Source organism: Eucyclogobius newberryi, unplaced genomic scaffold, assembly GCF_026437365.1.
Source record: "Eucyclogobius newberryi isolate DKJ021-1_F unplaced genomic scaffold, fEucNew1.0.hap1 SCAF_15, whole genome shotgun sequence".
NCBI lineage: Eukaryota > Metazoa > Chordata > Actinopteri > Gobiiformes > Gobiidae > Eucyclogobius > Eucyclogobius newberryi.
In genome coordinates, this window is record NW_027315779.1 from 12,836,604 (window position 1) to 12,864,477 (window position 27,874).

General features: G+C 39.7%; 1 protein-coding gene across 1 annotated transcript in view; it reads right to left on the reverse strand.

Annotated features, from left to right (window-relative positions):
* Positions 1-2,079: 2,079 nt before the first annotated feature.
* Positions 2,080-27,874, reverse strand: part of acsl6 (acyl-CoA synthetase long chain family member 6) — a 44,677-nt gene continuing 18,882 nt past the window's right edge. Inside the window, exons 4-21 of the mRNA XM_072446066.1 lie at positions 27,442-27,506; positions 25,446-25,547; positions 25,077-25,176; positions 24,316-24,494; positions 22,318-22,350; positions 21,116-21,167; positions 17,619-17,692; positions 16,804-16,881; positions 13,460-13,594; positions 12,270-12,404; positions 12,075-12,170; positions 10,740-10,812; positions 8,456-8,544; positions 7,357-7,473; positions 6,861-7,004; positions 6,668-6,769; positions 4,081-4,152; positions 2,080-3,059 (exon numbers count right to left, since the gene is read on the reverse strand). Of these exons, the coding sequence (XP_072302167.1) occupies positions 2,919-3,059; positions 4,081-4,152; positions 6,668-6,769; positions 6,861-7,004; positions 7,357-7,473; positions 8,456-8,544; positions 10,740-10,812; positions 12,075-12,170; positions 12,270-12,404; positions 13,460-13,594; positions 16,804-16,881; positions 17,619-17,692; positions 21,116-21,167; positions 22,318-22,350; positions 24,316-24,494; positions 25,077-25,176; positions 25,446-25,547; positions 27,442-27,506 (1,787 nt within the window). The 3' untranslated portion in view covers positions 2,080-2,918. The remainder of the gene's footprint in view (positions 3,060-4,080; positions 4,153-6,667; positions 6,770-6,860; positions 7,005-7,356; positions 7,474-8,455; positions 8,545-10,739; positions 10,813-12,074; positions 12,171-12,269; positions 12,405-13,459; positions 13,595-16,803; positions 16,882-17,618; positions 17,693-21,115; positions 21,168-22,317; positions 22,351-24,315; positions 24,495-25,076; positions 25,177-25,445; positions 25,548-27,441; positions 27,507-27,874) is intronic.

Genomic DNA, 27,874 nt, shown 5'->3' on the forward strand with positions numbered 1-27,874 from the left:
GTAAAGTTTATAATTGTACTTCCTGGTTGATCATGACCACAAATATGTCATGGGTAGAGGTAGTTCCTCAACTGTTACCTAGCAATCAGACTGTAAACAAGAGCCAAAATCCATATAAATGACAACAGTTCTGATTTGACACACAATACCATATAACACTTTTTATTTTGCTTAATGGCCATTTAAAGGGTGTCAGTGTAAACTGTCTGTGTTTTCAATGACACGTCGCACATTGATGACATCACAGAGGGATTTTGTTTTAGACCTCGGCTCTACTTCCTGTCTTTTTAAAAACTCCTATTTCTCGAATTTTCTTTCTTACCAGAAGTAAAACAGTCATAAATATGTACCACAGGTTCTACACCACCAAACTAAGTCATAATTGGAAAAACAGGAGTACCCAACACACTGAGCTACTTTTACTTGCATTGGAGTAATATTAGACCAGGTTAAATTTTTACTTTGACTCCAAATGCAGTACTTTCTTTCCACTTTTCTGCACATATCCAACACAAAAGGACAAAATAATACCAAACCAGTTTAAAATCATTCCAGTTTTATTCCGTCGTCCCGGCCCCGTGCCCTCCCGCCTCCCTATTGCTGCACTCATTACAAGGATATGGTGCCGATTCCTTTTTACAGCGGAATAGATAAATAAATATGCGCGATTCATAATCATCTCACTACACGCAAATAAAGAAAAATCCATTCAAACCATTGATCCAATAATAAATAAGTTTACAACTACTGTCCTGTATTTACATCCACCTTGAATATGCTTTGGAACAACAATCAAAATAAAATTAATAAATCAGAAAGCCTCGTCCTAGACATTACTTCTAGTGTAAACTGTTCAACCAAAGTATTTATTCTTTTAAAATTCTGCCAATATTTTTCGCTCCTCGTTGGCTCTGACAGAGCTTTGTACCGTCCTGCTGGGGCTCCACAGTGGGCTGCACTTCTGTTCACGGAGGTAAAAATGCCAGTCTCTGCCATTTTCACGTCAAATGAAAAATAAACTGAAAAATAACAAATACATTGAAAATAGGGCATAAAAATGTACTTCATGTACTGTAAATTTAAGGTCATACATACATACTACATTATATATATATATATATATATATATATATATATATTACTGTGGAATTTCCCAGGCAAAGCAATAACATCTTCATGGAGACCCTTACACATTGCCCCGTTTAAAGTCTTTGAACAAATGGATTTTTCCTTCCAGAAGCAGAAGTGGCCGCCCGACGTCGAGCGCTGTTCATGGACAAAAAGAAACAATCATCTTTTTATTTTTCAAGTCAAAAGGCCAGCGAGTGTCGGGCAAACTACATGCACCGCCCAAAGCCCTGGTGTTTGCATCGTTTCATTTATTTATGTTCATTTTTCATATTTTTTGTTTGTTATCGTTATAAAACATTGGGTGCGACAAAACCGTGGACGAAAAGTGTATCGTTTTGGTAAAGTAAGTCCAGCTGGGGCCAGGAGCATGCACGCGAAACCATGAAATAAAAAAAAAGATAGTTAATATGTTCACTAAGGCAGGAGTGGTCCACCTCGCTACGTCTACACATGTACAAAGATGTTTTTTTGTTTGTTTTTTGTTTTTTCAAATTGCACGCGTAATTGTCTCGGCGAATCGATATCTTGTCCCGTACTTGCATAAGAAACGTTTTTGGTGTCGATCTTTGTCCGTTCGAGTAGACTTTTCGCCAAACACTTTGGCTTCAGTAATGTTTTCGGACTCGAACTTCAAATTGAGCATTGAGTATTATTTTGACGTGAAATAGTACTCTAGTTAAGTACAATTTATGGCTGGATTTACTGTATTTGGATGCATTTTCAGTACATGTCTCCGATACTAAGACTCGACAAACTCCGCAGGCTTTTGAAGAGGTTCGTTTGACGATTTAGAAAAAAAGTGTTGATGAAAAGCGACGCAAAGAAAATTCAAAATGGACGCCATGACGACAGCGCTGCAAAAACAGAAAAATTTAAACATCGCGTGTGAAAAATAAATCATTTGAATTTAGAATATTAATCAGTATTTTCAATGTATTTCTGGCAGATTTTGATTTTTTTTTTTTTAAAGAAAAGTGCACTTGGAAAAAGAAAAAAATATCCATTACTCTATTTGTGGATGTTCAATTTTGATGTGTTCATTATTAGTGCTTCAACTAAGTTATTTTAGTATTGGACTAGTCAGCGATTATTTCGATTGTACGCTGAGACATTTTGAATGCATTATAAAGTTATAAAGGCTTCGAGAGACATAATATTTACGAATAAAGTCCATTATTGATGAAAATCTGAGGTTGTTTATTCCTTTTTTTGACATTTGGATTTAATAATGTCAGTGTTTTTTGTTACAAAAACTTGTTTTGTATGTGTGTTGGAGTCTGTACAGTCCAGACGACAATTACAACTGTCAAAAAAATACTACTAGTTATTTTTTTTAAACTAGTCAATATTAGTTGATACATTGTTGCAGTTCTATTGGTTTCCCGCTATATTTATCCCACACCCACAAAATGGTCAGATTAACAATACAATACAAAAAGGTTGTCTTCCCAATTAAAAGCTAGTCAAAAATACTTCCAAACCACATGAATTTGGTTCCTCACTGAATTATCTGATATAATAACGTGAATAAAAGATTAATATTTTGAATTCAAGTCACTATAGTTCGCGCAGATGCGTTTCTGCAATGAAATGTTGATGTCCCTCTGCTGCTGGAGACAAAACATGTGATGATTCTGCCGTTTGGAGCAGGAAGCAGGTCTGTGAAGCAACATTTTAACACTTCATCTCTTGGCTCAGCCGTTTGGGAGATGGACAGAGACTGAAATAAAGTCTGAACGTGTCGGCCGTGACTGGGTTGAGGAGGTGGTGGAGAAGGAGGAGGAGATTCAGAGCGTGATGCTGCCGTAGAGGTCGTCGATCTGGGTTTTGAAATACTCTTTGAGCTCCGGACGTTTGGCCTTCAGCGTCGGCGTCAGGAGCCCGTTGGTGATGGAGAACATGTCGCTGTGGATGTGGATGTTCTTCACCTGAGGAGAACGAGAGAAAGAACTGGAGAGGGCTGACACTTGGAGGCAGGAAGTTATGGCAGACACGTTGGATTAAAACCACAGATGGAAAGAGTACAGCAAGCAAACCTATTCAGACGAGGTTAGTTTAGGACCTCGTGTAAATTGTAAAAATTGCCAACATCGTCTGCGTTTCTTGTCTCAAATCTAAGCTAAGACTTTAATAGGTCCGTGAGGGGCAATTGTTTTTCGCAGACGGTGGTAACAAAGAATACATCCGCACAGTCGGCAAGCAAGACAAAGACAATGCAAGGATAAGATAATAATGGATAAAAATAATTGTTAAGTTGCACGTCTGTCAACGTTCCCTTGAATTTGTCCTTGTCCCGTGCTGATGTCTGCGATTTGGGCCGTTTTGAAGTGAATTAATGCGAATATCGATCTACAGTTCATTTTAGATTGTGGCAAGAGAGGACCAAGCAACGTGCAGGTTCTATGGGAAAGTTTGGATGCTTTTGGTGCAAAGTTTGTGTTGAGGCGCAAAAAACCCCAGCTTAACATAGATGATAAGAGAAGAAACGCTAGCAACATTAATGAATGAAAAGGTTCTTGTCACGTTTCGGTGTGCTTAGTCCGTAAAAACTAGTGAATGACTAACCTTTCTTACCCTGTGCGAATCTACAATTGAAATAACCACGTAATGAGCCAGTCCAAATGGGGTTTTAACTTTTTACAAATGTATATGTTTGGTCGAACAATTTGAAATGGTATAATACCTGCATACTCGGGTTGTCACAGTATCAAACGTTTTATGATTGTATCGTGACCTGAATAATCTTGACATCAACCGTACACAGTTGGAAGTCAAATTTGTGCTGGTTTAATTACAGTTTCAAGACTCATATTCAATTTAGCTACAATTATTTTGTAGCACTTTCACCGGGTCTAGAACAGATACCGGGCTGCAACCTCAAAGAGAAAAGGCAAAGCACATAAAAACCTATATCAACGCTTTCTACGACAAATCTGTATATTACTGTACCTGTTCGAATGAGTGGAGGCCGCTGGCTTTGCCCAAATGCACCAGATCCTCCTGAATGGCCTTCTTCAACAACTGCAGATTAAAAACAAAGTGGTCAGGGTCCGTGATATTACAGCTTTAGGTTTGACTAGCATCATCATGAGCTTTACCCGTAACGTTGTCTGGGGAGGCTTGTCTGTTTTGTTATGGACCGTCTTTCATTTATTCAATTGCAGATGCTTTTATTGGCAGAAATACTTGGTTTGTAGGTGTCACTTGCCTGCCTCCTGGCTAAATTTGCGGAACCCCCACCAGAAAACGACATTGGGCGTTAAAACCTGTTACCACCCACCTGTCCGCCGGCGAACATTTTCTATATCTCAAATATTCTCTTACATCATCACTTTTATTTCCGTGGTCAATACCAGCAAGCCATACATCATTTTAAAGCTTATTTTCTCAACAAAACGAATATGTCATTGATTTACATTGAAAAATATGCCCCAAGAAGCAATTGCCAATAGTTTTTATGATGGACGAAACGGCTTTAATTCTGTACATCCTTGTACTGAGTCTGTCTGTAAGGAATCATTGAAAAACAATATCCACTTGTATTTTTCCTGAAGTTATCCGATTTCGAGATATTGTCAAGTAAACAAACTTTTCTTCGTTTCTCACCGGACGAGAATGCGCTTGTCCGCCGCATTTCTCCGTCCATTACAAATTACCTGTTTGACTTATAAGATAGTGTTTGACATCGATTTCTTCCTTAGACTGTTACCTACAGAATGAGACCATCCACGAATTTTTCTGTCACCGGGTTTGATTGCTACAGCCTCGGGAGGGAAAAAATTCGGCGCTTCCGAAGCGCGCGTCCATCTTTGTTTTTAGCCCTTAGCTTCTGCTAACAGGCACGCAGGAGACTTTGAGTGACATATTATTCTAGCCAATGAGGAGAGCTTTCTCCTGGTAGGCGGGACAAAGGGTTTATTGACACAGAATTCTCCCTGTTCTCGTGCGTAAGGCCGTCAGAGCCTAGATTTTTCTGCATTTTGCGACTAGATTTTACGCATCACGTTTTCTGATTTTATTAGCCTTTGGGACGCGTATTTTGTTAGATATATGTATTATTATATCAATACAAAAATAAAATAAAAATGTTATTTTTTTTTAATCTTTATATGGGAAATTCATGGGTAAACTCATAAATACACATTTTCACATTCATTGTTTTTAGCAGTTATAATGGGTATTAGTGGCCTACAAAACATCAAAATGTATGTTTTATGATCATAGAGGAGCTAAAATTGTAATAAAGCAGTTTGGCACAGTTGGCACATATTTGGATCACTTGTTCCGAATATACTTTTTGATACAAAAAGGTCAACAGCACCAAAATGCCTGTTCCTAGAGATCTGAAACTTTACACAGTTGTTGTCAACAAGATAAACATCATGTACAGTGAACAGCATATGCACACAATGAAGTATGTCATGCTCAGGACCATTACAAATTGACAATATTCAGGCGAGACTAAAAAAGGATGTTTTGTTTATGTTTGAGCCTCTGTAGTGTAAGTTCTGAAGCCCTGACAGTGTTCATGTGCACATCTGCAGAAACTAGAAGGCCTAAGCTTTCTAATGCATCACTCTTGCATGTGGAACATAAGATCCTCTTTTAATAAGCAATGCCATTTGGGTATGTCCAACCATTGTGCACAGGGCGAAAATAGGTGGGTGGTAACAGGTTAAATATAAAACTTTAAATATGCATTTGAGTACCTTTTACTCTGGCATCTCACATGTATTAACTTTAAATAATGTAGCCTTTAAAAAGCTTACAGGATGTCCCCTCATCAGGATTTGGTGTTGACGTTCCATCTACTGGCAGCCGAGGGAATTGGCATGGGGAAAATAAACCAAAGCTAGCTCGCCTCGACATGCTAACCTGAGTACACAGTTGTAATGAACGTCATTTGAGGGCAAAATGTGATGTATGGACTTAAAAAGAGCACAGAAGATTTCCGGATCTCTACCTGGGACAATTGAGAGCGAGGGTTTTTGTGAGGCTCAGAGAAGGAGCAGGGAAGATGAGCTCGTAAACAGGTTTAATGGAAAAAAGCGTGAACGAAGCTAATGCACAATTCCAGATATGTTTTTGATGAGGGATCACTGTTTTAATATGGTTAAGAGCTCAAAAAAGTCGGTTTTGCATAATATGTGCTCTTTTAATGTAATTTATGTGTCAGATAGGATGAATGTAAGTGCTGTTCAGTGCGGTTCTGTTCCCCTCTGGGTCAATAAAGCTCATCTTTGTGTTTTTATAATGGCCGTGGCTGGAGAGCCGCGGTCAAATGGCCTTCTGGGACCGCGGCATTTCCCTTATAGCCCGTTATAGCCTCATGGCTAACCCTAACCTTAACCTTAACCCTAACCTTAACCCTAGCCTTAACCAGGCGCGGTCTAAAACGGCGCTAAAACACGGTCAAATAGCAGCGCAGTTTCAGGAGCCGCGGCGCGCGGCCGGCACAAAAATAACATGGCTTTTTCGGCCGCACGCCGCGGCTCTGCAGACACTCCCTTTTATAATAGAAAACTCATGCACTCACAGGGTTTTCACACAGCTCCTGGTACGAGCCTGACAGCCCCTTTTTTTTGGCCCATCCTGGCATCACCTCTGCGTCTGGCACAATGATGCCCACCAGACACGACTGTGGAGGAGTGAATGAAAGAGTCCCGTTTTAGTCCGCACAGCAGCTCTGAACCACTCTCTCCAACCCTTCAGGGAGTCGCCGGCCTCACCTGCAGACTGTCGCCGTGCACGTACAGCTGCGCCACCGGCTCGCTCCGGATGTAGATGTTCTCGATCTTCTCCGGGGAAATGTACTCTCCCTGCGCCAGCTTAAAAATGTGCTTCTTCCTGTCGATGATTTTCAGCGTGCCGTTCTGTGAAAGAAACGAGACATTTGTTTTATCAATTCACAGTAATTTCATTTATTTGTTTTACTTTATCATTTCTCGCCCATATATTTTCCTTCAGCCCCATGTATTATTATTTCATAAATAAAATAAATATTATTATTATTTTTTGCACACTTTTATTTATTATTTATTCACAATATTTATGTCATTTATCTGCTCTCCCCACAGTAACATGTGAAAGACGATGTTTACTGGTCACTAGATTCGTACCGAAAGCATACATCATATAATAATGTCATCACTTATATAATAATGTCATCACTTATTGACGAGTATGTTCGAGTATTGGTCATTTTTCAAAGTTTGGCCCACGCACCGGTAACCACTTCCCGATGTCGCCAGTGTGCAACCAGCCGTCCGGGTCCAGCGTTTCGGCCGTTCTCACTGGGTCTTTGAGGTAGCCTTTGAACACGTTTGGTCCCTTCACACAGACCTGGCGATCAGAAGGAAATCACATATTATCAATTAAACACTTTGACTGTAGATGGTTGTAAAGGGGGCAGTAATAACGTAAGAAAATGTGGATATCTCCCTATGAAAAGACATTGAAAATCATCTGAATATACGTTTTAAGTTCGTTGACGTTGCAGTATTTTGTGACTTGTAGACACACTCACTGTGGGAAAAGTATGTTTACAGTACTGTTACTTCAAAATAATAGTAAAAAAGGTGGTATTGCATACTCTAAAAGTGGAGACTAAATTGTCGGGTGTATTATAACATACAGCTGTTAAAAAGCTGCAAGATCAAGTTAAAAATCTCAACTAAATAGAGATGTTCCTGCACTTTTACGTTTTAATGTTGAGGTCCATTGTTCTTTGATCCTTCACATGCATGTCTTTACACTCTTCTGATGGAATGTCTTACGACAAGGTATGAATAATTACAAAACGTTACGATTGTTTGGGTTTCCTTTATCACGTGACGGTCGTTTTATAGCCGTTACGGAATTTATTCCAGAAATGGCGGACTGAATTATGCCAGTGACCTTTTAATTTAGTAATGTCCGTTGTTGGCACGTCTTGTATTATAGGTTTGTTTTTGGGATTGGGCTGTAACGTCATGCTTCTCTTTTAATGCATTCACACAATCTAAACGTTAAGCCAAAAGCACGTAAACCTTTCCCAAACGGCTTTCGCGCTGCTCAGCCCTTTAAAAAGGATAATTTTATTGAAAAAGGGTTCGTTGTGAATTGATATGTTCATTTTAATTCCGATCTAGACCAACTAATAACAGTCAACAGACGATCCGCACAGGATTCGAAATGCACATGACGTTTATAGATATTACAATTCATCCCGTCCGAACAGGGCTTGGGTTTGTTTGTTTGTTAATTTGGCCGTCACGACTTGGAGTCTAAATGTTGTAAATCAGGCCGGGCCGTTTAGAAAATGTATTTGAATGTGCTTTCGGACCTCGCCTTCTCCTTTCAATGCAAAGTAGTTCTTCTCCGGAACGTCCACCAGTTTGATGAGGTTACAGGGCAGCGGCGCCCCGACGTGACCTACAGCAGGAAAAGAACACGAACACACGGCTTAACGTCACGTCTGTTTGTGGAAATGACATAAACATTTATTACCGTCAGTGATTTACCCATAAAAACGATACAATATGATTCAACGTCACTGCGTTATTTGCTTTTAGGATAAAGAGACTTTTTTTGGGCTACTTTTATTAACTTTCAACAACGTGTGTGTTCCTCTTTGTTTTTTTATGTTTTTTTAATTTTATTTTACTTATTTATAACCATTTTATTGTTTTATACGCTTGTGGTTTAACTTTGCTTTGCTTTGATTTGACATGCAAAATCAAATTCAGCACTTTGTATACACGCAATGTTTTTGTGTTTTGTGTCTTTGGAACCCCTTTTTGTTAATAAAATGTGCTACATAAGTAAATTGTATTGCATTACAACTAGACAACATTTTTTTATTCCCACCCCCCAATTTGACTGTTTTGTCACTAGGATGTCACCATTTCCAATTTTAGTCTAGCGATTATTGTAAGAACAAACATGGCGATTGAACCATTATTCACGATTATCAACATCATGACCAAAATAATAGTAAAATCCAAAATGTTCAGACATCCTCGTTTTCTTAACACATTATGTGACTTCCTTCATGAAATCAAACTTACTGAATGATTAATCTGACATAAACGGCAAGATAAAAAAGATCTTTACATTTAGGTTTACTTTGTTGAAGAAAGGCTTAATTTTCCTAAAAAAGGCATCACATTTCTTCAAATTTAACTAAAAAAGACACAATTTAGTTCTAAAATTGTCACATTTCTATAAATTGGATGGAGAAAAAAAAGGTATCTAAAAAAATGTCATGATTATAATTTTTAGTCTTTACGATTATATTGTGACCTAAATAATCACGGTTATCAATAACCGTACTATATATTGACATTCCTAGTTGTGACCCACGTATGTGCATATAAATTTAAGTTATGTACAAGCTCATTACAATTTTATGTTTTATTTTCCCCCCGAAACTTATTTCCTAAAACGTGCGATTGCCCAACACACATCGATCGATGCAGACAACTTAATTTAAAGTCAATATCACATTTTTACTACGGCAGCATTATTATCAACATTTACACTGCTATAGTGTTATTTCTTATTTATTTGTTTACACTTTTTTGAGCCGGCTCTGCCTTAAATGGCCAGCAGGGAGAGATAATGCACCGCGTTTCTCTGTTGCCTCCAAACCAGTTTTGCCACATAAACCTTCTCCTCCGAGTTTGTATGGTTATTTTGACTATAATTGTGACAATTAATCACTTTCGTCTTGACATTTATGGCTTTCCCTTGCACAGCTCGACACGGGGCGACATCCACCGCAAAAGGGGCGCAACATCGATTAAAACGCTTCATGCGTCATAATAATTACATTTGTTTTATTGGACATTTCTTTCCAAAAGTTTAGCTTAAAACTGGACCAGCAAAATTATCTCTAAACAAGTTAACTATGACTTAAAACGTTTTAATTTTCTTTATATATTTGTATATTTCGATATATATTTGTCAATCGATTAATTGGGACTTCCGCTAATTTAGTCCTCGATCAATGGTTAACTGGTTTGAGAAAATACGTTTTATGACCCAAATTGAGCCGCGATCGCATGAAAATGAGTGAAAATGTTGTGTATTTGATGAAAAAAACACTCTTTTGTCCATAAACGTGCTCCACCAGGATCTTTAAACGGCAAATTTAGTAAAAATGACAAATTGATTGGCACAGTTGCAGTTAATCGCGGCTCTACAATGAATAAACGCGAGAGAAAAGTAAATATGAAAGGCTCCAAAACGGCTCATGCTTAGGGAACGTATCTATATTTAAGTTACACTTTTTAAAAATAATTGTTTAAAATTTTCGCCAAGGAGAGGAATGCTTTTCTATGCACGCTTCTACATCTGCTCAAAGCCTAAAAAACAACAACAATAAAGCCATCTCCAGTTCTCACAAACGCGCTTTTGAAAAAGAAATCGCCAAACAAAAGAGTAACTCAAGGGAGCGGCACTTTGGCAGCGCGAAGTGGAATCTTGGCAAAAGCTCAAAACGCTGCAGGCGGCGTTGGCAATAAGAGCGGCGTTGCAATAAGAGCGGCATTTACAGTAAGAGCAGCTTTTCATGAAAGACGAAACCAATGTAGCAAACTTTTTTTTTTTTTCGTTTTTTTTTTTACCCGAGGTCCAGTCTCCGGGCGTGGTGTAGGTGCAGCCGGCCGTGCACTCCGTCTGACCGTAGGCCTCGTAAACCTGCAGAAGAAGTTTGAGAACTGGCGTTAGAGGCGGGCTAACTAACTAACTAGTCACTTAACTAATACTCCACTTAACTTTAGTTGAAGTGCAAATGACGAGTTTTTATGATTTTCTAATTTTGATTTATTTGGAGTATTTATACCTGTTATACCGACATATAATTTATAGTTTTACGCCGATCGAGCAAGTGTTTGTGGAGAAAATGTTGAAAAACCTGTATAAAATGACAGGAAGTGACATCACACTAGGGACGCTACTCATTCCAGTCAAAGTTCAGGCATAAATTAGACAAAATAAACCACTTTTTTGACATTCTAAACATAATTCAGGTCTCTCGCATTTATTTTCATCTGTCAAATAAAATGAATTGTGAAATCAGATGAGTAGTTTTTCCAGGGTTTGCTGGGTAATTTCCTAGTGTGTTGTCATCGATTTACAAACAGGAAGTGAAATTATAAACTTAAAATAGAGCTATTCTGGGATGAATTAAACTTTCTTTGCGAACGCCATTCAACAAAATGACCGCAGAGGAAGACGACAACTGGCAGAGAACACATTTGCACGCGCTTCTGGCAGTTGTAATTACAGTGATACACGTTCTCAAAATACAGGCTTCCATGTGGAAACGACTAAGCTGACCAATCTGCTCCTAATTAGTTAATTATTATTTAATTTCAACTACTTCCTCCATAGATTTACATGGAACATTGTGACTTCACGGGCCGTTCTCGGCTCCTACACATCAAACTTTACAATCTTGAACGTAGCAAGATTTTCCAGGATTTTCCAGAAGGATTTGTTGACTTAATATAATTCTAAGCCTGATTGATTCAAGTTTGAAGTCTAAAAAATTAGGCAAAATTTGAATTTTTAGGCTAATTCTCAGTCAAAATCAACAAAATGAAGCAGGAAATTTAAACCTGGCTCCGTCCATTTATTAGATTCAACTGGCAAATATGTGCAAGTTTGGCTTTTTTTTTTTTTTTTTTTTTACACACAAAATGCTTTATTTCGACATCAAAACATGACATTTCTAATATTGATGGGAGTAAACTACAGGTGAAATTTAAATTGATATCTTCAAACTTACGACGTTTTCTCACCGGCAGCCTTAATGGTAATGCGGTCAGGCTAACAACGAACATGAACAACGCTAATTTAGTTGAGGATTCAAATCAGGCACTGGCTGTGAGTCCTACAAGCTGTGTTCGATTACTGCGAGTGGAGTGTGCAAATGTACGATCGTATTTCTATCCAACCTGGCAACCGAGCGCCGCCCGGAGGAAGCCCAGGACGGAGGGCGAGGTCGGGGCCGCTCCAGTGATGATCATCCGCAGCCGCCCTCCAAGACTGTTCTGCAACGACAGAGCACGTGCCGGGAACAGTATCAGCAGAGGGCGCCGTTGCTGTAGTGTGCGTCGAGAGAGAAAAAAACGGGGAGCGGTCGTTTTTACCTGTATTTTGCTGAAGAATATCTTGTCCCAGACGCTGTCGCTGCGGATCACGCCTCGGCTCACCTCGGCTCCTTTCCTCTTCGCCGCGAAGTTGAGCAGCCAGCGCTTCAGCGGAGTGTTCGCCTGGCTGAAGATCTGCAGAGGAAGGGTCGCAAAAACAACGCTCCAGGTCAAGGTCAAAGGTCAAGGTAGAAGGCCAAGACCCAAATTTTATGAAAAAAAACCAGAGGAAAAAACTGTAAAACAATTAAAAAGTCTAGGTCAAAATCAAGGTCAAAGGTCAACGCATAAGTATTGAGGAGACCAGGATAGGGTATAGGTCAGGATAGGGTTAAGTTTAGGGCAAAAGTCAGGATAGGGTAAAGGTCAGGATAGGGTTAAGTTTAGGGCAAATGTCAGGACAGGGTTAAGTGTAGGGCATATGTCAGGATGGGGTAAAGGTCTGGATAGGGTTAAGTGTAGGGCATATGTCAGGATGGGGTAAAGGTCTGGATAGGGTTAGGTGTAGGGCATATGTCAGGATGGAGTAAAGGTCTGGATAGGGTTAGGTGTAGGGCATATGTCAGGATGGAGTAAAGGTCTGGATAGGGTTAGGTGTAGGGCATATGTCAGGATGGAGTAAAGGTCTGGATAGGGTAAGGTGTAGGGCATATGTCAGGATGGGGTAAAGGTCTGGATAGGGTTAGGTGTAGGGCATATGTCAGGATGGGGTAAAGGTCAGGACAAGGTAAGGGTTGGGGTTAATCCTGCAGTAGGGTTAATTTTAGGCATACACCGGTGAAAGTAATGGCATCTTAAGCGAAGCCGTTTGTGGATCCCGGTGACAAAAGAGCCTTGTCAAATACACTGAATTTACACATTTCCAGCGTCATTTACGTGCAAAGGCGGCTCAATTTGAGTCCTAAAACTGATTTATTTTCCAGTTCATGTCATGTTTTGGAACCTGCATATGGATCAATAAACAACTACTCGATTTCTAAATTTGTTGACAATTATTTCAACAAGCAATGAGTTGCGAGTTGTAATCCATTATAAAGTTTCTTCCGAGAGGCGAAACTGCAGTAGACCGACATCCTGCTGTAACTCGTGATGACGTTTTGTTCACTTTTGTCATGCTTTTTACACGGTGTGCTTCGGCCCTTGAATCAGAAAGCGGCCCCTGCGACTGAAAACTGGACTGTACTCCTCACCTTGTCGTACATGCGGTTGAGGAGTCGCGGGACCACAGGGAAAATGGTGGGCCGCAGAGCCTTCATGTCGTCCGGGAGAAGTCTGATGTCTCCCTGGTAGAAGCCGATACGACCGCCATGACAGTACACTACGGACTGAGAGAGGAAGGGAAAATGGTCAGTTTTACGCAACTTTAAGAAGAAAAAAAAAGCATTCTTGGGTAGTTGTAGCATGTAGTAATGGCAGGGGTGACGGCAGGAGTAACAACATCGGGAGTAACGGCGGGAGTAACCATCCTTTACATATCGGACACAAAATGAACGCTTTAAAATGCCTCTGACAGGTCTGGCGACTCATTGGCCTAAACTGCAGTTAAGATTAATATATATTTTGACTAATGCTAATACTTATACAAACTTTCACCCAAAATAGCAAATGTTTTACATTTTTTAATTGAACTTCCTGTTTATAACTGATTTGGAAATGAGGAAATTACCCAGCAAACACTGGGTAAAAACTCATCTAATGTTCCTTTTTTAGTTTATTTTTTTTTGACAATTAAATATATATGAGAGAACTTTTATTTAGTTGAATTAATGTTTAGAGGGTAAAATGTATATTTCTTTGAATGGAATAAATGTCCCTAGTGTGATGTCATTTCCTATTATTTTCTGCAGATTTGTCTACTTTTCTCCACACATAGCAGCTCGATTGGTGTAAAACTATCATTTATAGGGTTAAATATATCGGTTTAAAGACACAGTATAAAGTCAGTTATGAAAACTCAAGCTTTTGCTTTGTATTGTATTGCAAACGACACACGGTGCTGCGCCGGTGGTGAGGTGGTTAAGGCCGTTGTCAGCACGCAGTTGTAATGAGCTTTTGATTTGACTCAGAAATGCTCAAAATTACTCTGGTGATGATTGATGGACTTAAAAAGATCTATAAACTTTAGACGTTACAAATCTGAGGACATTTGAAACGGAAGCTCAGAGAAGACAAACTCGTGTACAGGATTAATGAAACTATGATCTAAATACTTCTCCCGCTGTGTTTTTGATGAAGGGACACTGTTAAAGTATGGTTAAAACCTGAGAAAGTGCACAATACTGTACGTGTCCTTTAAATAGCCCTGGTAAATGGTAAATACCGTATTCTCCCTTTTAAAAAAACAACACCCAAGGTAAATATCTGGAGTCTTTGTTTGCTTACACACTGGGGAATGTAGGTGGTTTCCTGTCCCTCTGATATTACCAACCGTTAGTGACGAAACAAACCTAGAGCTCGGTCTATGAAGGGTGATGCAACTTAATGTAAATGGCCGTACTTTTAATCTATTCGTTATGTGTTTATGGCACAAAATAAGAAAAAATACCAAATTAGACAACATGGAATTGATCTATAAAAAGTTACGTCTGAATGTTTAAGTAATCTTAATTTGCAGCTAATAAATACACAAATAAAAATGTCCAAAATATCCGACCTCTGGGAAGAGTATAAGTAAGAGTACGCTCAATTCAAAATATTATTGGTCCAGTTACTCAAGTAAGATAAATTGTTATTGGAAGGGTTATTTTCAAAGGGCGGGGCCGGAAACACAAATGTTAATATTGTCAACGTAAAATGTTGGAACACTGTAAAAGACATTTCTCTAGTGAAATGTTGTGTAATTGTCCTTCCTGTTTGTTCTTTATTAAACTGTGATGCAAGATTTTCCCTCTTGGCTTTGAAACTGACGTTTATCCCCCGTTGTCTTCCATTTCTTCCCACACATGCATTCCTCTCTCCCACACTGCCCTCCCACGCCTTCCATGCCTTCTATGCCTCCCACGCCTTCCATGCCTCCAGGACCGGGGTTCACTCCTGGATTAGACCTTGTTTAGTCCTGAGTTATTCCTGATTTAGACCTGGGTTATACAGTCCTGGGTTATACAGTCCTGGGTTATACAGTCCTGGGTTATACAGTCCTGAGTTATACAGTCCTGGGTTATACAGTCCTGAGTTATACAGTCCTGGGTTATACAGTCCTGAGTTATACAGTCCTGGGTTATACAGTCCTGGGTTACAGTCCCTGGGTTACGGTCCTGGGTTACGGTCCTGGGTTACGGTCCTGGGTTACGGTCTTGGGTTACAGTCCCTGGGTTACAGTCCCTGGGTTACAGTCCCTGGGTTACAGTCCCTTGGTTACAGTCCCTTGGTTACAGTCCCTGGGTTACAGTCTTGGGTTACAGTCTTGGGTTACAGTCTTGGGTTATAGTCCTGGGTTACAGTCCTGGGTTACAGTCCTGGGTTACAGTCTTGGGTTATAGTCCTGGGTTACAGTCCTGGGTCACAGTCCTGGGTTACAGTCCTGGGTTACAGTCCTGGGTTACAGTCCTGGGTTACAGTCTTGGGTTATAGTCCTGGGTCACAGTCCTGGGTTACAGTCCTGGGTTACAGTCCTGGGTTACAGTCCTGGGTTACAGTCCTGGGTTACAGTCCTGGGTTACAGTCCCTGGGTTACAGTCCCTGGGTTACAGTCTTGGGTCACAGTCCTGGGTTACAGTCCTGGGTTACAGTCCTGGGTTACAGTCCTGGGTTACAGTCCTGGGTTACAGTCCTGGGTTACAGTCCTGGGTTACAGTCCCTGGGTTACAGTCCCTGGGTTACAGTCCCTGGGTTACAGTCTTGGGTCACAGTCCTGGGTTACAGTCCTGGGTTACAGTCCTGGGTTACAGTCTTGGGTTTGGCCTTCTTTGATCCTGGTTTGATCCGGATCCAGTCCTATGTTAGAGTGATTAAGTCATGGTTGGTCCTGGGTTCTGATCTTAGAACCTATTTATTCCTAAATTTACATCACCCGGTTCAGCCCTAGGTTAGACATGGTTTAGCCCTGGTTCCACTTTAGATCTGGTTTAATCCTGATTAGTCCTACGTAAAATCTGGTTTAGTTCTGGGTTGAATCGCTTGGTTCTGTTGCGCTTCAGACCTGCTTAAATCCTGGGTTAGTCCTGGTTCAGACCTGGTTTAGATCTGGTTTAGATCTGGTTCAGACCTGGTTCAGACCTGGGTTAGACCTGGGTTAGTCCGGTGGTTTAGACGTCTTGCCCTTGTTTGGTTCAGGTTTGAGCCAGATTTATTCCTGATGTAGACTTTGTTTAAACTTGCTCTAGTCCAGGTTTCGCTCCAGCTTAACTTCCGGTTTAGTCCCAGTTTTATCGTGTGTACTAGTGTGAACGCACCCTTAGTTCTGGGTTAGACCTGATCTGGTCCTGGTTCAGATTCTGTTCAGTCCTGTGTGGGCTCTCTTCAATCCTTGTGTTTAACCTGTTTTAGTCCGGCTTGAATCTCATTCAGACCCGGACTAGACCTGGTTTAGATTTACCTCGATGAGTCTCTCAAACATGTGCGCGAGCGGCAGGAACGAGATGAGGCAGTCGTCCTTGTTCGGAAAGATCACGGTCTGCAAAAACAAACAAACAAAGGAAACGGATAATCAGACAATCTCCATAAGAAAAGATTCTAAACTGCCCCTAGTTCAAATGGCACATGACGGCTTCAGCGTTTGTCAGATTCTTACTGGGTTCCGTTTGTTCAGAGTTCAGACTTTGATGGAATAAATGTTAGCGTTCTTTGTGTTTTGTGGAACTGCTGTTCAAAGCCACAGTACGTCACTTTTTAGCCCAAAAAATAGATTAAATAAAAGCCTGTGTTTTCATTGCAGCGGCTATAATATTCCACAGCATGGCATAAAACGTATCTATCTGCAAGTGTGGTTTTAGCTTGCCATTTCCATGGAAACATGCAGGTGATTACATCCTCTTCTACTTCAAGTGCAGAAAATGGAATTGTTTTTATTGATAATTGGGATCAATCTAAATTTATTTTTATCTTTTTGCTCAAAAACCCAGCCTTCTTTCTCCAGTCCATGAGTGTAGAAAATTTGCAGATAATTTTCCAGAGAAATTATACATTATGTCCTCATAAAATCAGCCTCAAACAGAAAGTTGAAACAAATGAACAGCTAATTAACCTCAATGTAATATTAGACCCCGGAGTTAGTCGAGAAGAGTCCGAGTAAAAGGATACAAAGCAAAGGATCATGGTCTGTGTGGTCGTTTTACCGCTGCAGTAAAGCAACGTGCTATTGGTTGATGAAGAATTGAAACGCGTATGAGGCGTGCGAGGACAGTCACTTACATCTGTGACTTTGAGGAAGCCCCCAAAGTCTGCCACCACGTTCCCATGAGTCAACATGACACCTTTAGGGTCCCCTGGGAAAACACAAAACCAAACATTAGGAAATTCTGTTATTTGATTAAAGTCAAGCTACGTTTTCAAGCTACGTAACAATAAGTTTGATTAACCAGAGGCGGGAAGAGTGGTCAAAAAGTGTACACAAGCAGCAAGCGTGTCCGGGGGCCCCAAGCCAAGCCTATTGGCGACCTATAAACGCTGGTATGGTTCTGCTTTGAAACACGACGGACAAGCACGTTCCCGTAATGCCACAGACTTACGTTATTGCAGGTTGTTTTCAAATAATTTTATTTTGTATTATTATTTAATTTGTGTTTTATCTTATAGCTTATTGTTACTTCTATCCCATAGCAGATTTAAGTTGTTTCGCTTTTGACTTATTCATTGTTTTAGGTTGCACCGATCACCAAGATCCTATGTTTGTGAATTCTGTTCATTGACAATAGCAATACATCCTTTCTGATTCTGAAATGGGTCTCAAAGATGCCTCTCAGCGTTTGTGGTCAAAGAATGAAACTATACTAATGAAACTAAATTCTACTGTCATAAAAACAGACTTTTGGATGGAAGTTGAAACGTCTTGATTAAAAAAACATTGTCCAGATGATTTCTTTTGAAACCTTTAGCCTAAGGACTGACTCTGAGTTTAATTCTATAGTAAGATGTTTGTATAGGCATTTTCAAAAACTAGAGGAAGGAGTACTTAATTAAGAGTACAGTTACTTTATATATTATCACTTCAGTACAATGAAAAATGGATACAAAGAATGATTTCGGGAAAAAAGTATTTGGCAAAAATACAGAGTACATAAGTATTTTCCCTGATCTCAAAGTCATGCCACAGATTTCTCCTCTTGCTTCACCTCCAAAGCCCCACTTCCCTTTTCCATCACGGAGACATTTCTGCTGAAATGGTCAAAGTTGCAGCATTTGAAGCTGGTTTTGATAGACTGTGCGGTGGAGCAGCCAGCAGAGGGCGCTGCTCGAGCGTGTTTGCAGACTGTATCCTCAAGTGACCTGCTTTTGTCACAAAAATGCACAGGCTTCACGACAATTAACTATATATTTAGCCTGGCGTGTAGAATCTGCTCACGGTGCCAGTTTGACTGTATCTGATAAACAGTGGTAGACCTGGTTTAGCCCTGGTTTAGTCCCGGTTTAGTCCCGGTTTAGTCCTGGATCATACTTGGTTTACACCTGGTTTAGTCCTATTTTAGTCCCGCTTTAGATTCGGTTTAGTCTTGGTATAGTCCCGCTTTAGTTCTGGATCATACTTGGTTTAGTCCTGGTTTAGACCTGGTTTACACCTGGTTTAGACCTGGTTTAAACCTGGTTTAGTCATGCATCATACTTGGTTTAGTCCTGTTTTAGCCCCGCTTTAGATTCGGTTTGGACCTGGTTTAGTCTTGGTTTAGACCTGGTTAGTCTAACTGTGTGAATGATTGCAGACATTTGCCTGTATCAAATGTTAATGTTACGATTATAGTGCGAAAAAAAAATGATTTAACGATTATTTGCAAGACCAAATCACAGTTCCCATTGACCACCACGTTACTAGTCCTTAATCTTATGACCAGCTTTGGGAAATTGAACTTTCGGAATGACAAAATGGAAGTAAATGTGACAAAAACACCCAAATTAAAAAAGTCCTTTGCTACTACTATGATTTTCGAGGAACCAAGTCAAAGTCAATAACAATTTTTTTGAAACAAATCTTTAATGCTGCAACATGGACATTTCTCAGGGCCCGGCGGAAAGAGGAAGTGACTGTCACAGCTGAAGCAAAATTATGTTGTCATTTTTACTATTTCACATTGATCTTAGCGATGTATGACGCAGCTTTATTCAGATTTTGTTAATGTTGTTGATGCAAATCCAACTGACCATGTTTGTAAATTGAATGCTATCAAGCATGCGGAATGTTTAAAAAGTATAATTGATATATATATAATTTTGTTCAAAGTTTTAAGTAAAAAAAATGCTTTCATTTTTCCTATAACTTGTTTTTCTCATCACGCATCTCATATCATTTTGTTCTAAGTTTTAAGTAAAAAAATGCTTTCATTTTTCCTAGAACTTGTTTTTCTCATCACACGGATTACATTTGCTTTTCTTCATGGAGATGTTATATAATCCACAGTAAAGCTTTTAAAGCAGAAGCGTGCAACCTTTTCACCTTATTGAACGTATTTGTAAGTCCCTGTGATGGTTAAATGTGTATTTTCGGCGTGTTTGAAGTGTCGATCGTCGCCCCCTGCTGGCTCTGGGCTCTTGTAACATTAATGACATCGACATGAAAACAACTCTCCTGAGAAACCCTGGCCCTTTTTTTTCTGGCAATATTAAACGTTTTTGTATGATTATTAGGATAAAGAAAAACACTTTATTGTTTGTTCTGACAGTGTAATATCTCAAAGGAGCTGCAGGGGGAGCTCTACCTCCCAGAGTTACTTGGTTCTATGTAAACATATCTAATTTCCTAGTGACACAAACTGTTGGAGTGTGGTTCCATGCTCAGGTCGCGGCAAACATAACAATGATCTCAGAAATTCACAAAAAGACGTTTAGTAGTTCCAAGTTTTTGTTTGCTAAAGTAAACAAAGACACTACTTCCGGTTTATCTCTAGCTTTTTCTGCATTCGTGTCTCTTTATGAAACTCGCTTGGATAATGTTAGATGCATTATGCACTGGACATATACTTGTTTGGGTCTTGACAAAGCGAGTGCCGCGTGTCGATGAACAGGAAACCGCCGCTGCTAACGTGCGCTAGCTTTGTTTCTTTTTCTTTGTCAGCTCAACAAATCTTCACTGTAGAATCCGAACGTTTATCACCAGATCAAGTCAACGTTTGGTGCGGAATGATTCATTTGCCATTTATTTAGTCTCTTTGCCATTTTTTGTTGTCTCCTAGTTCAATCGCCTCGCGCTAAAATGTCGTAAACTGGCACCACTCGCGGCGATGTACCGGAAACATGGTTAAAAGAGACGCCGCCGGGCCACGATAAAGGTCAGATCTGTGGCGAGTGCAGCTCACTATCGGTAAGAATGCTGGTTTTTCAAGGTATTCCTGAGCAAACGCCCAAAGCACACAAAAAGAAACGCTAGATACATTCAAACGAAGGACATCGGCACGGCGACGTGTTTAAGTTTTCCCAAATGAATATTCAAATGAAAGTTGAAATCAAGCGCATTTCTGAGCGTTGTGAACAAATCAAAACCGAAAGAACGAGGGAGAATGAATGAGCTTTGACTGTAATTGTATAGAAATGTAACTGCAAGCTTTGTTTTGTGAATGAATTGCACCTGACAAATAAAAAAAAAAGTTTATATAAATAAATGCAATAAAAAGTAGGTGACCGAGTCCTAACCAGAGAAGTTACACAGTGAACCTTTACTTTCTGCTAAATACTGTGTAAGTACTGTGAATAGCAAAATGTACCTGTTGTCCCGCTGGTGAAACACACTATGGAGAGATCGTCCGATGACGGAGGCTGCAGAAGAAAGCAAACTATTAACTTCACAAAATACAAGTTAAAGGCGCTGTACTAGCCGATGTTCCCGATTTTTGAAGCGTTTTATTCTCGGAGAAGCAGAAAGTGCGTCGCTAGCATGCTAATGATTGTTAGCTTAACCCTGGGCTCAGGGACTTGTGAAAAGCACTTGCCGTGTCATTGCGGTTGATATAGGATGATGGGAACGCATTAGGTGAGTGAGGGATACATGTGGAGCTGTATAGGGTTAAAAAATGAACTCATTCTGTTTTACAGTTTCAAAACCGGATCTTTTGAGCAGTCCACATCACATTGTTAAATAGTAGTTTGTATGTTCCAAATATTGGAACAGTTTACCCGGACATGGGATGGGTCCATTGTTCCAATATTTGCATCAATAACTGTCTGTCACTGTAATCCCTTACTCATCCAGGAGTCATTTTCAAAAAAGTCTTTTTTCAAAATAATTGTAAAGTTTTTCAAAAAAACAGTGTCCAAATGATTACAACTGACTGTTTTTCAACTATCAGTTATTTTAGTTATTTTATTCGACCAGGTTATTTATCCAATGTATTAGTCGACCAGTCAAACGATTATTTATGTTGTACAATGAGCCTTTTTAAATACCATATCAACCAAAGGAGAGTTGACCCGCGATGACCGAAACGCTTCAAGATAAATATAAAATGTATTTACATCTACATCTCCCCAGAATTTATCAAGAGGACACAATCAGCTGAGGGTTTTATTTGTAGATTAACATAGAATACATTCACATATTCTGTGAATCTTGGCAAATATCTGTCAACTTTTCCTAAAACTTGAGTCGGAGAAGCTGTTTATGATTTATACCAAATCTGGATAAGGATCAGCGCCGTCAGCCAAGGTTTGTCAGGGAAGTCGGACAAACGAGCAGCTTCCTGTTTTTACATCAATCCATAATTCATGTAACTGAAGTCGGGAAGTTATAGTTCTATATTTGATTTGTTTTTCAGGGTTTAACGTATCGTTAACGTTCCAATGCAGGGTTTTTGATGCATTTATGTGTTTAATTTAGACATAATGGATTATAACAGTTTTCCACATGATATGCCCTTTAAAAAGCAACAAACACACTGTTAGAAAAGGTGAATTCTGTTGTGTTACTTACAATAGGTTTTCTGTGGTGATCTCTGCCCAAAGCCTGCAGAGAAACGACAAAGAACACGTATGAATTTGAGTCATTCTCTGCACATTTCAAAATGGCCCATGGACCGACTGTGTTGTTTTTTTTAGCTAAGTCGACGTTTCCTTTTATTGCTTTGTGACATAATAACATAATAATGAACAGAAGATTTTATAGGAAAAATTATAATCTGTTCGAAAAGTGCTTGAAATAAGTAGTATTCAGCTTGAGTATAGTTTGACTGACTTGAAATACGATTGACAATGGAAAACGCATAAAATATCTTGCTTTACTTTTTCTCACTTTAAATTGGAAAAAAGTAGATGCTGCTGCAGCTGAAATGAGACCAAAATGTACTGTACGAAAGTCAAACTATACTCCTTTCAAGATAAATACTAGTTAATTATTATGAATTACTAGTTAATACTTATTTAAGATTGTATTTTTAGTTGAGGTTTAGGCATCAAACAAATGTGAATGGACTTAAATTTACTCACTTTTTTTCCATTTTAATGTTAGTCAGCTGTTTTTTGCAACTCTTTTTTTGAGTTTATTTATTCTAAACAATCTTCAAAACAACATTTTCAGATTATTAATCATTTGATATATTGTCCACTGTCAAGGCACATTCCTTAACATAATTAAGACACATTAAAAGATTAAAAAAAAAAAGACACATTATGCTAGAATAGTATTTTTTTGCATTTTTGCAATGCCGTGGATTTTTAATAAAAAATGCATCATGTAAAATAATGCAAACGAATATGTGTGCATATGAAAATAAAATAAGAATACATTAATATTTACTTTTACATTTAATAGAACACAAATTATTTTTAACTAAGAAAAACAAGGCTGAATAATTTAGATAATCTACAATGAAAGTCAAAGCAAGTACATTTTACATTATTATTATTATTATTATTTATTATTACTTATATAAATGAATGCCTTAATATTTTTTTTAATCAAAAACAAACCTATGTTCTTATTAGAAATAGTTAAATAACAGCAATAACTGTAAATAGAAATAATACTTGATTATTTGTTGAATTAAAACTTTGGCTTTGGTTTCAATGTTTTTTGACTGAAATTTAGAATTTTTAGGAAGAAAAAAACAAAAAACATTGGAATTATCAGACTTTTTCCTCAATATCCTTGTAATTAATAAATAAATGGGCGTCTGTGTGATGTTGCTCAAGCTTCAGAACCGCACACACAATAACAATTTCCATTTCCCGCTCGACACTCGTCCAACCTGATCGACTCGTCTTCTTTCAGGCCGTCTGAGTTTTTCAAACGCGTGAAAATGACAAGTATCTGTAAATGATAAGACATCTGAGCGCTGTCTCCACAACAAATCGTCAAAGAGGCGAAAGGTTATCGGCGGATTCAGATCGTTTTAAAGGTTTATTCTTACGAGTTACAACCACAACAGCCGCGCAAAGATCTGTGCACAAATATAGGAAGGAACAAAGCACACGAAAAAGAAGGAAAACTGCAAAAACAAAGAGACATCAACGCAAATGGCTCATCTTGTATTCGAAGCCAGTGCAAAAAAACTAGCACGCTCTTTCAAATTCCCCATGATTGGAATCTCTGTTTTCTTTCATAAATCTGCCCTACGTAACTTTTCTGCTGTGGGGGATCCGCCACTCGCTTTTCTTTTATTGAGATGTTTGATGTTGTTGAGATTAGCCAAGAATGTCTCTGGAAACACGAGCCTGCTTTCGGGTGATGGATAAAAATGTCAAACGTTTACGCAGTAATAACAAAAGGGAGGATCCTGGCTGCTTCATTTTCTATTATGTTCAGTGGAGCTATTTTTAGACTACTCCAGTCGAGTGACATGCTAGTTTGTTTTAAATCACCTCCGGATCATTCCTGATGCTAGCTGATTTTGGTACATAAATATTCAAATTCAAATGATTGATAGATATCTCCGGTTCAGTCTGGATTTGGCGCCGGTTCAGCCTGCTTTACCTCGACTTCGTGCAGGCTCTGTATGTGCACGCCGCAGCCTCTTCCTCTCTGCTGCAGCTCAGGGTCACACGTGTCCATCAGAATCACACGTTTCAAACACGGCGTCTCTCTGCGCTCCACGTTCTCCAGCAGCACCTGGGCCTTGTCCTCGCGGTCACAGATCACCGTTGAGATCTCCGCTGGAGCAGGACGAGCACGGGGCTCACGTTAGCTTAAAGTGCATGTGACAGGTTCTCGTATTTTTCAAATTGTGACTTTGGTGGAATAGAAGGAGGTAAAGAGTTAAAACAGAATCCCCCCATCTATGTCATCAACAAGACATAGAGAGGAGAGCCACTTCAGTGGCAGATTCCCGATGTGTTGACGTGTTTTATGGTTCATATTTGGCCCTGGAGCTGATGCCAGCCCCGGGATACTCTGGAGCTGATGCCAGCCCAGGGATACTCTGGAGCTGATGCCAGCCCCGGGATACTCTGGAGCTGATGCCAGCCCAGGGATACTCTGGAGCTGATACCAGCCCAGGGATACTCTGGAGCTGATACCAGGCCCGGGATACTCTGGAGCTGATGCCAGGCCCGGGATACTCTGGAGCTGATGCCAGCCCCGGGATACTCTGGAGCTGATGCCAGGCCCGGGATACTCTGGAGCTGATACCAGGCCCGGGATACTCTGGAGCTGATGCCAGGCCCGGGATACTCTGGAGCTGATGCCAGCTCTGGAGCTTTTGCCAGCTCTGGAGCTGATGCCAGGGTTGTCTGTACCTGTGTTGATGATGAAGCGAATGGCGTCTGCTCCCAGAGTGTCGTACAGAGGCACCACCACCATCGAGTACGTGTAACATGCCATCTCCGAGATGAACCACTGCAACAGAAGAGCGGACCGTCACGGAGACCAAGGACAGGACCACATTACATGATGAAAAACTACATTTTTCGTACAATTATAGTAAGTATTATAAGTAAACTACACCGTTTAAAATGAATACCTCTAAATCTCGGCTTTAAACATAACAACACTAATTCATTGACTTTTCTGCAGTGTCATTACTTTGCGTCTCCATTACTCCTCCATTGTTTTAGAGTGTTGTTGTCATACCTCGGGGCGGTTGTTTTAGAGTGTTGTTGTCATACCTCGGGGCGGTTCTGGGCGAACACGCCTATGAACTGGTTGGGGTTGGGTTGGCAGCCCTGGTGCAGCAGGCCCGAGCCCAGGTGCTCCGCCCTGGCATCCACCTGAACAGGAACACAAGGCCCATATAAGGTCAAGCACGTGCTGAAACGTCTCCCAACACTTTACAATACATACAATCATCACAATAGTCAGAATAAGAAAAGGTTTATTGCCACAAACATGGGAACTTGCTTTATGATTCAGTGCAACATAAAACAATGAACAATGATAAAACAACCTATACAAGTCAAAAAGAAAAACAATTTAAATCTGCTATAGGACAAAATAAAAAAAGGCTATAAGATATAAAATAAAAATAGTTCACAATGTATACAAATCTACAGTTGAATTTACATCTATAGTGCAGAAAGTGTAGAGTGCAGTGGGTCTTCAGGTTGTATAAACTTGTTCCTTGGTACCGTGCATCATTATAAACCAGGAGAAAACCACAGATCAGGACCTGGGAACCACTGAGATGATCCTTCTTCTTGTTTGTTCTTGCTCAATGTCATTTAAGCAAAAATAACCTCCTCTGTCGAAATCTATGGGAAAATCTGGTTGTACTTCAAGGGAAGACAGGTGATGTTATTCTTTGTCAGAAAAACATCCAGCTCCTCAAGTCTTGCCCAGACCTGCTCCGACAGTGGGAACGAGACAGTGGAAAACACGGGAAAGAAACGTCATGGAGGGTAATTGTGGAAGTTTGTGAAATCCACTTGTCGCATGCTATTTTTAGGACTTTTATACTGTGCGTTTAACCACCTCCACCGCCTACTTAAACAAGATTATGAAATCAAGTTAATTTTCCAAACTTTTGTTGCAACTTGAACTATTGGGAAAATTCCAGTGACGTGCTAACGGAATATTGTATGTTGAATAGAACAGGCCAATAATCTTTATTTAAAATTTGGTTCCTCACTTTACACGCAAACATCTGTATTTTTCTTCAACAATATGACTTGTTTTGAGATCAAAATATATTATCGATTTTACTTTGTCAAATATAATGTATATAGTTTATAATTCAATTGTTTATATATTTTTTGTATTAAACAAAAAACATGTCTTCATCTTAAAGACAACCTTTCCAGAGGTAAAGATTTCTTCCACATTTTCAAAATGAAGTCTGGGTGACTTGGGTCACATGGTAACCAGGCCTGCATCAAGCCCAAAACTACAGCCATAAAGCATTTGTCAAAGTTACATTTCCAACATAAATTGTTCTTGCTAATAACCATTTTACGGAGCCTTGATGGCGTTTAGGAATGACAGCTAATCATTATGTGATGAACAAATTCACACCGAGCGTCCGAGGTGTTTTTACTTTTACTACTGAGAAATGGGGGCAGTAGCAGAACTATCTCCACCAGATTTCTTTAATTTCCCTTTAACTGTCCAAGATATTTCCAAAAGTGATCATGCTCCTCTAAATTTAATTGACATGAATACATGAACACCTATCCATAACCATTGAGCCCAATATATCAGCTGTTTACCACTTTCAATGTTAGGATTATTCCATAAAGAATATTTGCCATGCCATCTTTGTACATTTTCATTCATTCATTTTCTACCGCTTGTTCCTGTTGGTTTGTTCTTTGTACATTTTAAAATAGGATTTTCTTTGCTTATTCTTTTTGATTGACTTCTGTGTCAAAACCACCACAATGACCACATTTGGACGGGACAGGAGTGAAAGTGTCCTCCCGGATCAGTCCCTGGACATCTCAAATGAGACGCTGTTATCCTCCATATTGTGTAGAGCGAGAGCTGATTGATATTGATTCGAGGTTTACCACCGTCCCACAGAAAATGTTGTGTCATTTTGTTATAAAAGATCTGCTTTGGAATACACACCGGCGACATTCCTCTACAATAGTTGAGAGATTGCGCTAAAACCATCTTCATTGTCTTTCTTTCCTTACAATTTTGAATTAACGTTCGACGAGCACTTACCTCTTTGTAGGACAACCATTTGTAAGGCTGGTTTGGCAGACGTGAGCCGAGGCACGGGCCGTCACCTGGGAGACGAGACGCAAGCAGAACGTTCATATCAATAAAACATCATCTTTTAATCTGAAGGGTACATCGAGTTGACAAAGTCACGTGCCGGATTTTGGCCATTTTGTCTGGGAAATCTGGAGTCGTGGCTCAAAGACTGTTTATTATATCATTCCAAAGTGAAATATTCAGCCTCTGTCAAACATGTGACCGCCGCTCAACACAAACATGTGACCGCCGCTAAACACAAACATGTGACCGCCGCTAAACACAAACATGTGACCGCCGCTAAACACAAACATGTGACCGCCGCTCAACACAAACATGTGACCGCCGCTCAACACAAACATGTGACCGCCGCTCAACACAAACATGTGACCGCCGCTCA